This window comes from Sardina pilchardus, chromosome 19 (assembly GCF_963854185.1).
Source record: "Sardina pilchardus chromosome 19, fSarPil1.1, whole genome shotgun sequence".
Lineage (NCBI taxonomy): Eukaryota > Metazoa > Chordata > Actinopteri > Clupeiformes > Clupeidae > Sardina > Sardina pilchardus.
In genome coordinates this window covers 26,408,033-26,423,034 of record NC_085012.1, presented here as the reverse complement: position 1 = coordinate 26,423,034, position 15,002 = coordinate 26,408,033, and the positions used below count along the sequence as shown (strand labels likewise).

General features: G+C 44.4%; 1 protein-coding gene across 2 annotated transcripts; it reads right to left on the bottom strand.

Moving 5' to 3' along the window:
- Positions 1 to 2,388: 2,388 nt before the first annotated feature.
- On the bottom strand, positions 2,389 to 8,667 carry pex2 (peroxisomal biogenesis factor 2). 2 transcript variants are annotated; one of them, XM_062520999.1, is made up of 3 exons: positions 8,486 to 8,667; positions 2,719 to 3,713; positions 2,389 to 2,518 (listed from the first exon to the last, which is right to left on the bottom strand). In XM_062520999.1, exons 1-2 carry the CDS (start codon positions 8,487 to 8,489, stop codon positions 2,752 to 2,754), a joined length of 966 nt encoding a protein of 321 aa, XP_062376983.1. In that variant the 5' UTR covers positions 8,490 to 8,667; the 3' UTR covers positions 2,389 to 2,518; positions 2,719 to 2,751. The 2 variants fall into 2 exon arrangements, with proteins under 2 accessions (XP_062376983.1, XP_062376982.1); XM_062520998.1 differs by lacking the exon at positions 2,389 to 2,518 and having other exon boundaries at positions 2,561 to 3,713; positions 8,486 to 8,666.
- Between the last annotated feature and the right edge of the window lie 6,335 nt (positions 8,668 to 15,002).

The window sequence follows — 15,002 nt, the reverse complement described above, 5'->3', positions numbered from 1 at the left end:
CACACTTACCATCCACCTCCTCCTCCTCCTCCTCCTCCTCCTCAGGAGCCATCAAGGCAGATAATGCCAACCCAACCCAACCCAACCCATTCGGCTGTTGTTTGCATCATATGAGATGCACAGTGCTCAACTACAAGTAAGAGGTTATGGTTTAGAGCTCAAATTATGGTGCAAGCCTTTTATAAGAGGTGTGTGTGTGTGTGCGTGTGCTCTGTTGAAAGCTCTTGACCTGATAATCATGCACATGAGCAGGGATATTTTTCATGGATGAGGGGCATTTTTTCCATATATTACAGCGACAGTTCTATGTCATGAACGATGTCATGTTTTTAAATGTGGATAGACGACAGACGAGAGAGGAAAAGTTGGTTTAAGTTTCCTCTTTTCTTTTTTTAAATGAAGGCATTGATTGTCCTTATGAACTGCTCAGGGTGAAAAATGTGGAGATAATTGGCCAGCACACAGAGGTTGTCTGGAGCTCATGAACTTAAACCCAACTATGTAGAGGGAGAATAATGTTAACTTAATTACATTGGCCTAATGGTCATTTTGCATTCTTCACTTTTACAAATAACACCACGCTACCCACACTCACACCCACACACTCTTCTCCCTCTCTCTCTCTCACACACACACAGACACACACACACACACACAGACACACACACACACACACAGACAAGGGTCAGATGATCTCAGACAGAGCAGCTTCCTCTGTGTTCAGCAAACATGAGACCCACCTCACTATAAAGCCAAGTTGCTGAGATAACTCTACATCTCTCTCCAGTAAGCCTTAGGCAATAATTACCTGATGCCCACACACAGTGCACAGACACAAAAGGTAAGCATTTACATTACTCCTGCTAAAATACACCTTTTTACTTTTAAAACCGTTAATCAGGGAAATCAAGGCCCCCACATCAAAGAATCACGATTGTGGAATATAATGAACAAAAATCACCCCTTGGAGTGGGAATCCTTGCTTTCTGTGCATACGTACAGTAATAACGCTCTCTCCGCGTATTCGTGTGAAAGACGCAGGGGCAATTTGCTGAACTAAATGGTGTCAGGCTGGGCAGATTACATAGCCAAAGGGACGCCATGCTGGAGCGAACAAATGAGATTCAGGAGATAGAGCAGCAGAGACGGAGAAATGCTTTCAAAAGGAGGGAAAAAATCTGTAGGTAGGCTAACTGCTGTAAGCCGCAAGGAAATTATTCCTCAACACGCATAAATACCAGGTCAGTTAGCCGACATACTGCGCGGTTGTGTGTGGAGCCTTTGCTTACACAGAGTGGACAGAGTCATTTTCTTTGAGTAACGCACCACCGCTCTCATCCATACATATAAACCTCTTTTCATGGCAGACTGGCATATGTTATATGTTGCCTATATGTGTTATACAAATTGCATACTGCTTCATGGTGTACCGTAATGGTTTACCTCTATATGTATGAAGGTGAAGGGGGTGAGCAGTGGAACATGGATGGTTCTTTCTCATCTCATCTTCAACTGCATAATGCCCCAATTTTAATAAGTATATGCAACAGATTAATGTAAAGTGCAGCACTTCATTTGCTACAGCATAATCTTCAGAAGTGTTTTTGTGATTTAAGGGAAATGGCTGAGATTCATTAGTAAAGTAAATGTCCTGTCACATTAGAGTAATCCCTGAATCATCTGCAATTTGTAGAGGAAAAAAAGCATACACTACTGTATATATGGCAATGTATCTGGCAACATAAAAGCATGGTCAAATATGTTCACAATCCTCAACAACAAAAACTCCTATATCCTCTCATCCTATATCATCCTTTAGCATTTGTTACCATCCCCATTAAGCCACATCTCACAACCCTTACTGGGTAAAATCGCGTGATGTCAGGCGGCCTGCGTTTGACCACACAGCCCACATCGCCTGTGCCGCGTGCGCGCTCGTGAGCGCCAATCGAGTCCCTCGCAACTCTGAGTGAAAATTCGCTTTGTCAAACAAATTCCGACAGCGATTACAAAGAGGCAGAAAAACCAACAAACCAAGAGGCCCATCACGCCTGGAGTTGTGATTGATTGCCTCCGCAGTCTGCAATTAAGTCGGCGTGATCAAAGAAAGGTAAGGCTTTCCAGTAGGCCTGAGCCCACTCGGGTGCATTTTGCCCGCGGCATGGCTCATTGGAGAAGGTTAACGCCAGAATAAATAACCATCTCAGCAGTCATTATTAGGATTAGTGCATAATATGCCTGAAAGTTGCATGGTCCTGCAAGGGGGTTTGTTACAGTTTACTGCCGTCTTAAGAAGGGCCAAAGGAGATTATGCCAGGATGTCTGTCAATCTTACCCCTTTCTCCCTCACAGCTCTCCCCTCCCCACCCCCATAGAGCCGTGGCCTCTCCTTGATCTTGTGCAAATTTTGCTGCTGAGGAGAGAAACCAAGGATGAGCAGCAGGCGAGTGCTGTGATGATCATTCCGGAGTTTATTTATTCCGTTTCTCCAACAACACCAGAAAAGTGAACAGTCTGCCTGAAATGTTAATGACGTGACACAAATTAGATGAACATCAAGTCCATACATTATGAGATTTTAATCAGCCACTCAGATCTTTTAAGCATGTTCTTATTTATAATTAAAATAAATGTAAAGCAACAAATATTCACATTATATTACATCTGCAAGAGACACACAGTACATACAGTACTGTCTATTTGTGTACAAATACTAACGTTAGGAAGGCACAGACGGATCCATCATTTCTCCTAATCCTGCCGCATATCCATCAGCTCCACGGGAAGCTTTACCGGCTCCACATCGCTGACCTCTGCCCCACACCTGGGGCAGGTAAAGTACATGTCCGCGATGGTGTGTCCCTTGATGCAGTAGTAGCAGAAGACGTGGCCGCAGCCGATGGAGTGAGGCATTGTGGGCCACTCCCCGCACAGGCCGCACTCTTTGCAGTTGGCCGCCTCGGAGGCGTCGTCGGCGGAGGAGGAGGAGGAGGAGGAGGGGGCGTCGGGCGGCGAGAAGAGGGCGAGCGCGGCGGCCTTGAGCTTCCACGTGTTGACCAGCGGCAGCAGGAAGATGAGGAACTCGGCGAAGCCGTGCCACAGCAGCTCGCGGTTGACGTAGTGGAAGGAGACGTCGCGCGGCGCCGCCGCCCGCGGCTCGCTGAACTCCGCCCGCACCCCCAGCGCCCGCTCCGCCAGCGTCGGGTAGCGCCCGCGCCGCAGGAACCGCAGGAAGTTGAGCAGGCTGGCGCCCCTGGCCAGCCCCGTGAGCAGCCCCATGGCGCGGCGGCCCGCGCGGGCGTACGAGTCGGCGGGGAGCCGCAGGAGGAGCGAGTGAGACCGCTCCCGCAGCCAGCGCTCCCCCACCGTGCACAGCGCCAGGCCCAGCTTCTGCCGCCGGCTCATGGGCCGGTAGCGGCGCGAGCGCGAGACGGCGTCGCGGTAGCGGATGCGGAGCAGCGTCTGGCCCGCCGTGGCGCTCTGGGAGTAGACGGTGAAGCGCCACAGCAGCAGCTGCAGCAGCGCTTTGAGCTCGGGCTCAAACGGGGTTAACAGGCCCGGCGTGAAGTGCTGGAAACACTGGCTGAACTGTGACCAAACGAGCTGTTCCAAGGCGCCGTCCAGTTCAAAAGCGTCCAGCTGACTTATTCTCAGAACCCGCGCCGGCGGCTCCGAGGGCTCCCCGGTGCCGGCCGCCTCACCTCCGGCGTCCGCTACGGGCACAAGAAGAGAAATTTTATGCGCTTTTGCATTTCAGTCGAAATCACTTTTCACATGTAAAGCCCATAAGAAATTCCCTTTTAGCGGCGCAGGGTGCTGAGGCACAGGAGGTCTTAGACTATTCCCTCTGGAGATTCTGGATGTGGACAAATCACATCACAGGAGATTATCCAACCAGCACAGGCTTGGCACTACAGTAAACATCCGCCATGTGGAACTACTTTAGTTTGACGGGCTTTTATACAGGATCTAAGAACTGTGACGTTTGGCAATTTGTCATGGACTACGTTTCTATCACACCAACTTTATCTCTTCAAATGCAACTGTTAAAAAAAGGAAGGGCCACCGCAAATGGTGACCAGCCTCTAGAGCGTTTGTGTAACCGTGGATAGGATTTGGACAATCCCCAGAAAATTTTATTTATTTATTTTTATTTATTTATTTACATCAAATAATCACAAGCCCCCTGAAGTATCAAAATACAGACCATTGCCGACACATGCCAAATACATACTATTTGGCAGGAGCACATGCGAATAATGTATCAATACATTCACATCCCTATGCAATGTGAGTCAGTGCCACAAAGTCAATACATATCCTCTCTTCACATAAATATGAAATGACATGCATTGCATTTGCAGTTTGTCTAATGTGTTTGACCACAACGCTCTCTCTTCACTTTACAGCGGAGGGGAAATATCGCAGTACAGTACAGCCCTCTCTGCCCGAGCAGGTACGCACTGATACAGCACCCGTCCACTCAGGGAATCCAGCCGCTTGACATTCTCTTCAAAGCCTTTATTGAGCAGTTTACAAGTTATGAATGAATATGTTTTATTTGAGAGCATACTATTGACAGCGACCTATCAATAGTAATGTGACTATTGTCAGGAGACTGTCGATATTAATGTAATTATGATTAAGAGGATCACATAGATGTTAGCTGGGGCAAGTAACATCTCCTACAGGACCGCTATCAATACTGGGATTACTATTGACATGTTCCTTCAGACCCGCACAACTTGCCAAATACATAACAACTAGACACTTCTGTCAATGTCGGCTGCCTATAGAAATTACGCACTTAAATTTACAGGGCTTTAACAGGAGAACTGGAAATCCATGGTTCTTATGTAATAATCAAAATGTGCAATCAATGGTGCTGTTTACTCCCGTTGTAAACACAAGAGTTGCTGTTTGCATACAGCCCAGCCGTGTGTGGTTCATGCCGAGGCTCCTGCCCAGCAGCGGTGACTCACTGTCCTCATCATCGCATTTATACCGACGGGGAGAATGGAGGGCCATGGGAAAAGTACTGCAGGGGGAATCAAGACTATATATATTTAAATGATGATGACTGTAAACAGAAATTACAAAATCGTCCCTTTAAAAAGAACTAGGCCTTTAGGAGAGGTTGTACTGGGAAATATTAGTCAAGACAGAGGTATCTGATGGATTGACAAGTATCAGTCAGCAGTCACACTTGTTTGTATCCTTATGTGTGTGTGTTCAATGCTTTGAATACACAATTTAACACACAGAGGGCTTTGACTGCACTGTTACTTTGCAGTTGTCTTACAGCTGCTGTTAATAAAACAAATACGATTTTAGAACTGATACAGTAAGCAAAAGAATGACTGTTTGAAATATAATGTCTGCAGTGATCTACAATTTCACTATGACTTCATGATAAAACTCTATTTCTTTTGTCTTGCTGAAATAAATCATATAACACTTAGACAGTGTATTATCCCATTCTGTTTTACACTGCGTATTCACATACAACAGAGGGTGGGGGGTGGGAGTCGTTTAAACTGAAAACCAAATCCAATCCAAAACAAAAGCCACCAACCCCCCAAAACTGCTGAATGCGGTGCAAATGGATACCCCTCCTGTCTCCACAAAATGGATGAGGAAGACCCATTGGGATACACCAGACAAAGCCGAGGCCTTGACAACTGCCGCTAAGTGACAAATGACTGACAACAGCGCAGCCCATAAGCCAGCATCCTCTTTCCAGGCAGTCTGCTGCGGGCGAGGGCCAGCAAGTCTCCTGCTGATAAGCACAGTCACAGTGTGACCTTGGCTCTGCCGTGACAATAAGACCGGGTGGAGAATTCCTGCAGCAAGACGACTACTACTCGGGATGCGCAGAACTGTGGAGGGGGGGGGGGGGGGGGGGGGGGTGGAGTGGTAGTGGGCCCTAGGCTTCCTTGACCTTGAATTTTGCCCAACTGCCACCCCCAAGCCCCATTCACCTTTAGGGAAGGTGAGGCGATCTTTGGTTTGTTTGTTCGCCGGCCCCCTGTGTGCGCTTGTCGGCCCCCGGGGTCAAAGCCTGAGTCTTTATCTTGTCCGCTACCGTAAAGGCTATTATCACCGTAGCTCATTTCAACTTTCCCTCAGTCTGGCTGTTATCCATACAGATCCCCAGCTGTGGAAAGGCGGCAACCGCAATGACTTGAATCAGTCCTTTCAGATGACACCACACAAGCTTACAGGACCGGGCTATGCGCCTATATTTCCGTGAAACATATTCAGCATCCAAACCACAGCAACTAAGTGTTCTATTTTTCTTTTAATTGAATGCAATGAAACAATGTAGTCCTTTCCCACTCTTTTTTTTTTCCTGAGGGAAAATGCACCCTGAGTTTGAGCAGCTCTCTTATTTTAGCTCGCCGAATGAACACTGATGAGATCATCCATTTTTTAGCTTTAAGAGTGATGCCATCCTGAGAGGGGATGCAAAAGGAATCTAACATTGTTCACTTCATGGGCAGACTAATTGTTATACGTCTGTCTCATAAAAAATGCATGCATGAGAGTGCACTGGGGGTCCTAGGCTGTTGCACGCTAATGCTTTATCAAGGCAAACCTATTTCCCTAATCACCAAAAAACTCATAGCGCAAGTGTATGGTCTAAAGTTAGTGCCTGAAAAAAGCATCTTTTAAAGCAAGCTGACAAAAGATATATGCTTTGCCTAATCTAGTTTGTGTAGAAAGTAAATTATTTAACAGAATTAATTGATTTGGAGTATGAAGGTGGAAGATGCAAAGTCTGTAAGCAATAAGTGCCGAGCTTTGCAGGAAAACAACTTAAAAACTCATGAAACTTTAACAAACAGAAGCAGCACGCTGAATGACTAAAAAGAACAGTTAGGCTAATAAATTAGAAAACCGTGAGGCACTATCTTAAGGGCATAATGTGTGCACTGGAGCCTTCTACCATCCGTCTAAAAAGGCACATCTGTAACTGCAGGCCTTGTCTACGTATTAATTTCAAACATTAGTCAGACTCATGCAAATTTTAACGTTAGGTGAAGTCCTAAAACACCCATTATGATGACTGCCCTAAAGGTGTGAGAGACATGTGACATATAGCAGACGCAGCTCCAATTACATCGTGGGTCCATAAGTAAGGCTATCTATCTATCTGAAATAAACAAAGCATTCATATGATTAAGAATAAAAAAAGCTTTGATGTTTTGATTACGTTTAGGAAACCTTTCAATTTAATAATAAGGCCAGGCATGAGAGATCTGCTTTTGTGCACCCACCACCACACACGTTTGCTTACCACCAGGTTTTACAGAGGGGAAACAATGACTGCAGGGTTACTGGAATGTATTCATAAAAAAGGGAGAAACATAATTTTGCCTGAACTTTCTCTATGTCAGCAAAATTACTTTTCATGTTTTGATGACATATTATTTGGTTTTGATGTGTATGCATAGCGATTTGTTATAGGCTATTCCATTACCAAAAATAAGCATGCATGTAAAACATGACAAATCTCATGTAGTGTCTCTCTTGCATATGCATAGCAATGTTGCTCCCAATTTGGCAAAAACCCCAGCCCAATCCCTTAAATGCTGCTTTTGGAGAAATCTATAAACAACCCTTTGACCCAGGCCAGAGCTCATACTCCACACTGACTTCATAGAACCTTTTTAAAATCCAGTCATTATGTGCCATGGACCACAAGGCCCAATCATATAATTTCTCTTGACAACAACAACCCTGATTCTTAATTCTAAAAGTCCATACAGTCGTCATTTAAAAAGGAAAAAAATCCCAAATCTCCCCCATTTTATAATAAGGCAAGGGCATTACATGATAATCAGAGTGAGGATTAAGCCTGGGTAAAAGCAAGTTGATCATAGACTGGAAAGGGGAGATAAAGGACAATGACTGAAGGCTTGGGGATGAAGTTAAGACTTCAAGAAAAAAAAATCTAGAAATCAATAATATCAGCCTTGTCCATTGGTTCAAGCCTGGGAGTCAAGGTGACTGTAATACTCCATTCGTGTGGTCTAGGCTAGGGTCTCAAGTCTTGATATTAGCTAAAATAATAAAATTGCATTCTTTTTAATTTATAGGTTGGACGTAAAATATAACTAAACGTCGAACTGTGCTATATTTTTGAACGCAGCCTACAGCCTCTGTCGACTTGGTTCGGAATAATTCCAGGCACCAACAGAGAAGGCTATGGCTGGGCTATGGCACTTCACTGAGGATTGCAATCTGTCGTCAATGTAAGGCAATGGAGAGAGCCAAGCATGTCAACAAATAACCTAAAGATTTTTAGCCGATTTCAACACGCTGCCGCGTATCGTCAATGCACCAACTTCGACGTTGCAAAACGATGTCGATCAAAATGTTGCATGCATGGTTTAGAACGTGTGTTGGGGCTTATCACTTTCTGCAATTGCGCCAAAGCTTCAATTTGAAGAGAAAATGGAGGAAAACGACAAATATTTACCCATTTACACAGCTGATGAACGAAATGTCACCTCGCTTGAAAGGCACTCAGCATTTCCGGATTCTCTCATGGTTGGCCACTCCTTGAAGAGCAAAGTACCAATCGCAAATTGCTTCATTTCCGAGCTCATCATCAGACAGAGCCTATCACGCGGTGTAGCGCTGATCATATGATTCAGAGAGGCAAAGACGAAAACCTGTGCGGTAGAAATCGCGGGGAGGAGCATTTCGTTTGTTTACCAAATCTCAACCAAACTATCGAAGATTACGTCAGTTACGTTTAACCAATAGGATTATTTGATATTGTGGCACACACGTTTTTCCAACCAGTGCAGTTTTTCAGCGGGCGGGCTCAGCAAAGCCAGCAAGATCACATGCCTTCTGCTGGCTAGTTACCATTTACCTCGTTTCTACAACAATCCATCCAACCGTCCACCTGTTACTGAGAAGTCCTGATTTTAAGCAGTTCGCTATAAAAGTAGTTATCAGTGTATTCCTGTTATTGTGCTCAGAAGTAGGAACGTTGTTGCAAGAATAACTGCGATGAAAATGGATATTTATCTGTAAAAGCCTGAAATGCAGGATAATTAAAAGAATATCCTGCCAGGTCTGATATTTCCAGTTAAGCTTATTGACGATAACGTTAGCCTGCTAACGTTAGGCACGTCACGTTGTTAAATGAGTGAAAGGTTTTCTTGGACGGCATTTGACATTTTTTTAATGTAATATGTTGATTAAATTAATTTTCCTATAAGCAATGAGCTGCAACCCATTTAGAGTAATTAGGTTTTACGTCCCAGTCAACTCACGGGCAGATATTTATCGGTTGTTAACGTTAGCATCTTCAAATGTTTTGGTTAACTATAACGTTAACGTTACTATTTAATCAACTCTCTAGTTATAACTTTAACGTTACTATCTGTTGATAAAATGAACGAAAAAAGTAGACGAGATGTTGAGTTTCAAGGTAACTTAACGTGGGCACAGCATCAAAGTGATGCTCAGGGACACAGAGTTCAAGAGATACCTTGTTCTGTGACAAAAAATGTGAAGGGTATTTTTGAGGAATTCAAAAGCCTCTATGAGGAGAGGCTGCGACGTCTCACATCTGGCACAGCAAGCTGCACAGAGGACATGTTGCAGGTAGGTGCTATGAAATGTATCGATAGTGATAGGTTATTTTTGCAGTGCACCCCCTGCAATATTAAAATGGCTGTGTACCAAACACGACAGCCGAGTCTCTGAAATCACTTCCTTAGAATGGCAAAATAGCCCCCTTTAAGTAAGCTTCTCTGGTAGCCCACTCTGTATTTTCCTTCCCTTACCTACACATTGACATTGATATATAGACACATTTTAGACAGAAAGTGAACAGTTCAAAACGGAGGAGTAGCATGCACATAATAACAGTAGCCTAATGTAATATTGTCCCCCTGTGCATGTATGGGCTACTAAATTACATTAGGATTCCATCTCAAAGCAGAGAAAACAGTTGCAGCCAGTCAGGCATAAAAAGCCTCTAATAATTTAAATGATCATGTGAGGGCATTTAGACTGAAATTCAGGGGGTGGACATCAAACAAGCATAACAAGGTTTTGGACAAAGTGCTTGGTCAACCAGTCCACTGCTACTGTACTTTATAAGGTTAGCCGAAAGAGCCCATTATGCACAGGTTGTCATATCGAGTTCTCTGAGTTTCCTTTTGCATGTGAATAATGTAATCGGAAAATGAGAACTTATGTTACCTCTCTGTGTTTTGTATTCCGTCTACTTTTAGTGCTGCAGTATGCAATATGCATGACGTGCTAACCAAGTACTTGTCAGAAGTTTACAAAGAAACCTCTCTGCTATTTGACCTTTAGTATAAGATGGATGTACTCGTGGTTTTTGAACAGTCCTCTCCCCTCCTCTGTCCTGTCCCTTTGCTGCTATGCCCCAGAACATTGCCTGCTCTAGTGTCATTTGACATCATCCCAGAGCCCTGTTTCCTGACTTGTGTGATTGGTTAAAGGCAGGCACTCGCAGAGAAGGCATATGGGGCATAAGTCTGCAATGCTACTCAAGTCCTGTCTTACTGAAGCTTTTGTCCACATGAAAATGCACTTTGGAACCTTTAACACCACACTTACATGGGGTAGTTGAATGCAATACTAACAATTAAATTGCCAGGATATTTGAAAATACTTGCAATCGTATACATGGTGTTTGATGTAAAATAGTTTTTAAAAATGAATTGATATTGTTATTTTTTGTTTATCATCACTATTAAGTTAACATCAAATACAATTTAATGTGAGTGTTGCAAATCTTTGGATCCACTTTCTACAGAAAAAAGTCCAGATTTTGCAGTCCTATGTGAATGACCTGTGTGACCAGAACCAGCTGTTGGTACAGACTGTTGAAGACCTGGAGAGAGAGAGCAAAGAGAGGGTTACCTCACTCGAAAGGGAGTTATGCATCTCTGATAAAACCATCAAGGTCTGCCTCATTTTATTCATCACTTTCCGTCTAAAACATACTCCCTTTTTAGTAGTGTGTTAATAGTTGTTGTGTTGGCTTTTAGGAGTTGTAGTGCAGTACTTTTAGTTATGTATTTTTACATATAGTGTGTGCATGTTAGGTTACCTATAGTGATATTAAAAAGCAGTACTCACTAAGCTCAGCAACCATGTTACAGCCCTTTTTCTGCCTTTTTTCTGTGTGACTTAAACATGATTGCCTGAGGAAAGCATGTACTGTAGCAGTTTAGGTCGAGGTATGCCTGAAGTGCACTCTGGTTAGGTATTTGAATTGAAGTAGGCTATTCATGGTTAATACCAGGACAAGTAGCATGCAGGCAAATGGATCCAAGCATAGTTCAGCACTCCAAAATATTGTTGTGCTACACAAGTCATTTTTCCTCCAGATTGTAGATCTCCACTGCAATCACGCGAATGTGTTTCTAAATGACTTTTTTTTACATTTGTACAGAACCGATGCTACTTGTGCTTTTGCTCGCTCTGTGCCCCTCTGATGGCCTTTATGGAGATCTGAACAGGTCTGAGGTGGCTATAGTTGCTTCTAATGTCCCTGAGAATCAAAGGCGTGATTTCCTCACCTCTCTTGAAGCGGGGGTTGGTTTCTTATTATGCCCTCCAAGAGATTATTTATTTATTTATTTATTTATTTATTTGAGTGTCAGATGGTGGACTATCCAGGGCTGTGTTTATTGTAGTGCTTTCAGAAATAGAGAGGAAAAGAGCATGCTTATTTGCTGGATGCCCCCCCCCCCCCCCCTCCTCTCTCAGGTGTCCTCTTACACATGTGAACCTCTGGCCAGGCGAAGAGCAGTCGACGTCTTCAGGAGAAAAAAGAGCGCAGAGACACAACACTGCTGCTGATTAGTGTCACACTCACCATATGGAGACTTCTGTTCAGCATGTGCTCAGCATATGGAAGCATTAGGCCCAGTCAGTCATCTCGGACTGTGTTATGACTTTTGTTGCCATGGTCAGAGGTGTTTCTGGACATAATGCCTGCAGTGTGCGTTAGAGTGTTTTCCCATTCAGAGAATTGATGGTTTATTGTGATTATTTGTGATAATTAAGATTATTGTGGGATGTCTTTGCATATTGCCTTGCATGATCAGTCTTTATTTCATTACTTCATTCATTCCTTTTGAGCATCTATGAACAGGCCTTTAGGAGTAAGCTGAGAGATACTGAAACGAGAGATCAGTGCAAAACAAAGCATTATGCTATTAATTGAGAAGTTTATTTGTGGGACTACTTTATTTTTGTGTGCTTTGCAGATGGAGAGGGTTTATTATTAAGGGTCCGTAGAGTAATCAGCAGAGTTAGAATGGACTGCTTTAGAGATATATGATATGATACAGGCCTTGTTGTCCCTCGACTGGAGCAAGCATCGTAATAATGAACATAATGGGAGACTAAATTGATTCAGAACATTAAAAGCTCCTCAAAGTCCCTGTTAGCTAAAATTGGACATTTGAAAAAAACCTTGTATAGGTTAGAAAACTACTCCTGAAACATGCAGTACAGCATAGTCAGACGACCAGCCCACAGCATTTGGGACCAAGTATAAAAAAAAATTCATGACTTTAAAACCTAATTTAATATACATGGCAATGTTTTTATTCATTCCGATTTTTTCAGAGTGGTTTATGATGCATTCTTGCTGTTGCATGACTAGCTCAGAACACACATTTATTTTTGGGTTCACAGGGACTTTAAGTGCCACTCAATATGTAAAGAATGCAGTAATGCTGTAATGTGAGCGGCTGTAGCAAGGTCAGAAGATGACAATCATTTTTCAGGAGTGGGGGCTGAAGTGATTTCCCTTTCTTTTTCTATATTCCCAGTGATTATGGGTTTGCATTTATGGAGCAAGAGTGTGGGAGAAATTCAGGGGAAATCTAAAACTTTCCTGATTTAGTTTAAAAGTCATTTAAGCACAAATAGACCTGACCAGAGGTTAGAAGTCATTATACACTTTTCTCAATCTGTTCTTTGCCAGGAGTATAAATAACCTGATCTAAACAAACTCATTTGGAGCTGGAAAAGTTTAATCCTGAGAGATTTTCTAGGCAGCATGCAGTAATATGTATTAGAGCTGTATCACAGATCTGGTTAAAAACCTAATTTTGAGGTTTAGGCTGTAGTGGTGCTATCTTAGGTTGGGATTTTGCCTGTGATTTGGGCAGGATTTGAGCCATCAGAGAAGATGCCTGGAGGAGAGCTTGGACCGTATGCTCGCCGAAAATCTCCAGCTCAAGACCGATGTGGACACCCTCGCACAGCTTGCTCAACGGGCACAGCAAACCCACAGCCTTGATGTAAGTCCTCCCTTCCCTTGTGTGCGTGTGTGTGTATGTATACATGTGTGCAAACACACTTTTGTGTATGGGTATGTTTGTGTGTGTGGGTGTGCATGTCTGTTTGCATGTGTGTGTGTGTGTGCGCGCGCACGTGTGTGTGTTTGTGTATGTATACAGTATGTGTGAGTGTGTGTGTGTGTGCATGTATGTATGTATGTATGTATGTATGTGTGTGTGTGTGTGTGTGTGTGTGTGTGTGTGTGTGTGTGTGTGTGTGTGTGCATGTATGTGTGTCCCTGCCTTTCCCTCAAAGTCAGGAGATGGTCTACTCCCTCTCATTCATTTTTCTGAACTCATTTTCTGCCTGTGAGCGTGGGATTTTTTAATTCCGGCTTCACCTTGACTCGTGGCCTATGGGCACCAGGGGGGGTTGGTGGGGGTGGAGTGGGGTTCAGCAGCCATCGCTTTGATCCAGTCAGCCGGCGTCAAGCTCATTTCCCAGCATCCCTTATGCCGGAAGCCAGCGAACCGGCTAGCAAAAGAATGGGCAGGCAAACGGACGTGTGTGTGTGTGTGTGTGTGTGTGTGTGTGTGTGTGTGTGTGTGTGTGTGTGTGTGTGTGTGTGTGTGTGTGTGTTTTTAGTCTGTGTATCACACCTATGCTCTCTCAGAGTGAGTGTTTGTGTCACTAGGAGACGTAGCATGGCTGAGTCAACAGAGGTGCTCCTGCAATGATAAAATAATGATAAAATGTGTGTGTGTGTGTGTGTGTGTGTGTATGTGTGTGCGTGTGTGTGTGTGTGTGTGTCGGGAAGGGGGGGTGACACTGAGCTGTTGCCACACAAAAGCCCAAATCACCCCGATAAGTGACAACAAACCCAAACGCCCAGCTGCCGAAACACATTAGCATAAAAATTCACCTGGATTGACTGTGGGGGGAAAAAAAAGAGAAACCAAGATGCATGATGATGAGTAAAGTTCTATCACAGCCCCAGAGTGCCGCCTGTTCCGCCGAGGTGATTTATATATTTCATTCGCCGAGGTGTGTGTGTGTGTGTGTGAGACATCCCACGCGGCGGCTCTCTCTCTCCGCGGCCTGATTGGGGAGCGGTCGTCAGTGTTTCTTATTTTTGGCCAGCGTGGCTCCTCGGCGTTCAGCGGGTGCCCGTCCCGCGGCATGCTGGGTCAGCGGGAGCGCTGACAGCTCTCTGGCGGGCGCCGTCCACACGGCGGCACGGCGGGCACCGCGGGGGAGTGGCAGACACGAGGGGGCATTCACCCGTCAGCGCTGCCCCGCTCACCCACACAGCGCCGTGCCACTGATACCAAGAACAATATTTCCTCTCTCTCTCTCTCTCTCCCTCTCTCTCTCTCTCTCTCTCTCTCGCTTTTTTTTTTTTTTCCGAAGTCTGTGCTCATCTTTTGACAATGCATCGAGCATATGTGTTTGCAGAGAGAGAAGGAATGTTGAAAAGAGAGATGCTATGTTTATTTATTTCTAAAAGTCATTCTGTCTCTTTTGACAAATACTGAGCATACGTGTCATCAGACAGAGACACAGAGAGAGACACAGAGAGAGAGAGAGAGAGGGAGAGAGAGAGAGAGAGAGAGAGAGGGAGGAGAGGAGAGAGAGGGAGGAGAGAAATGGTGAAAAGAAATGGTGAAAAGAGCAGGGCAGTGTGAGAGCCGGGTGCTGGAGCT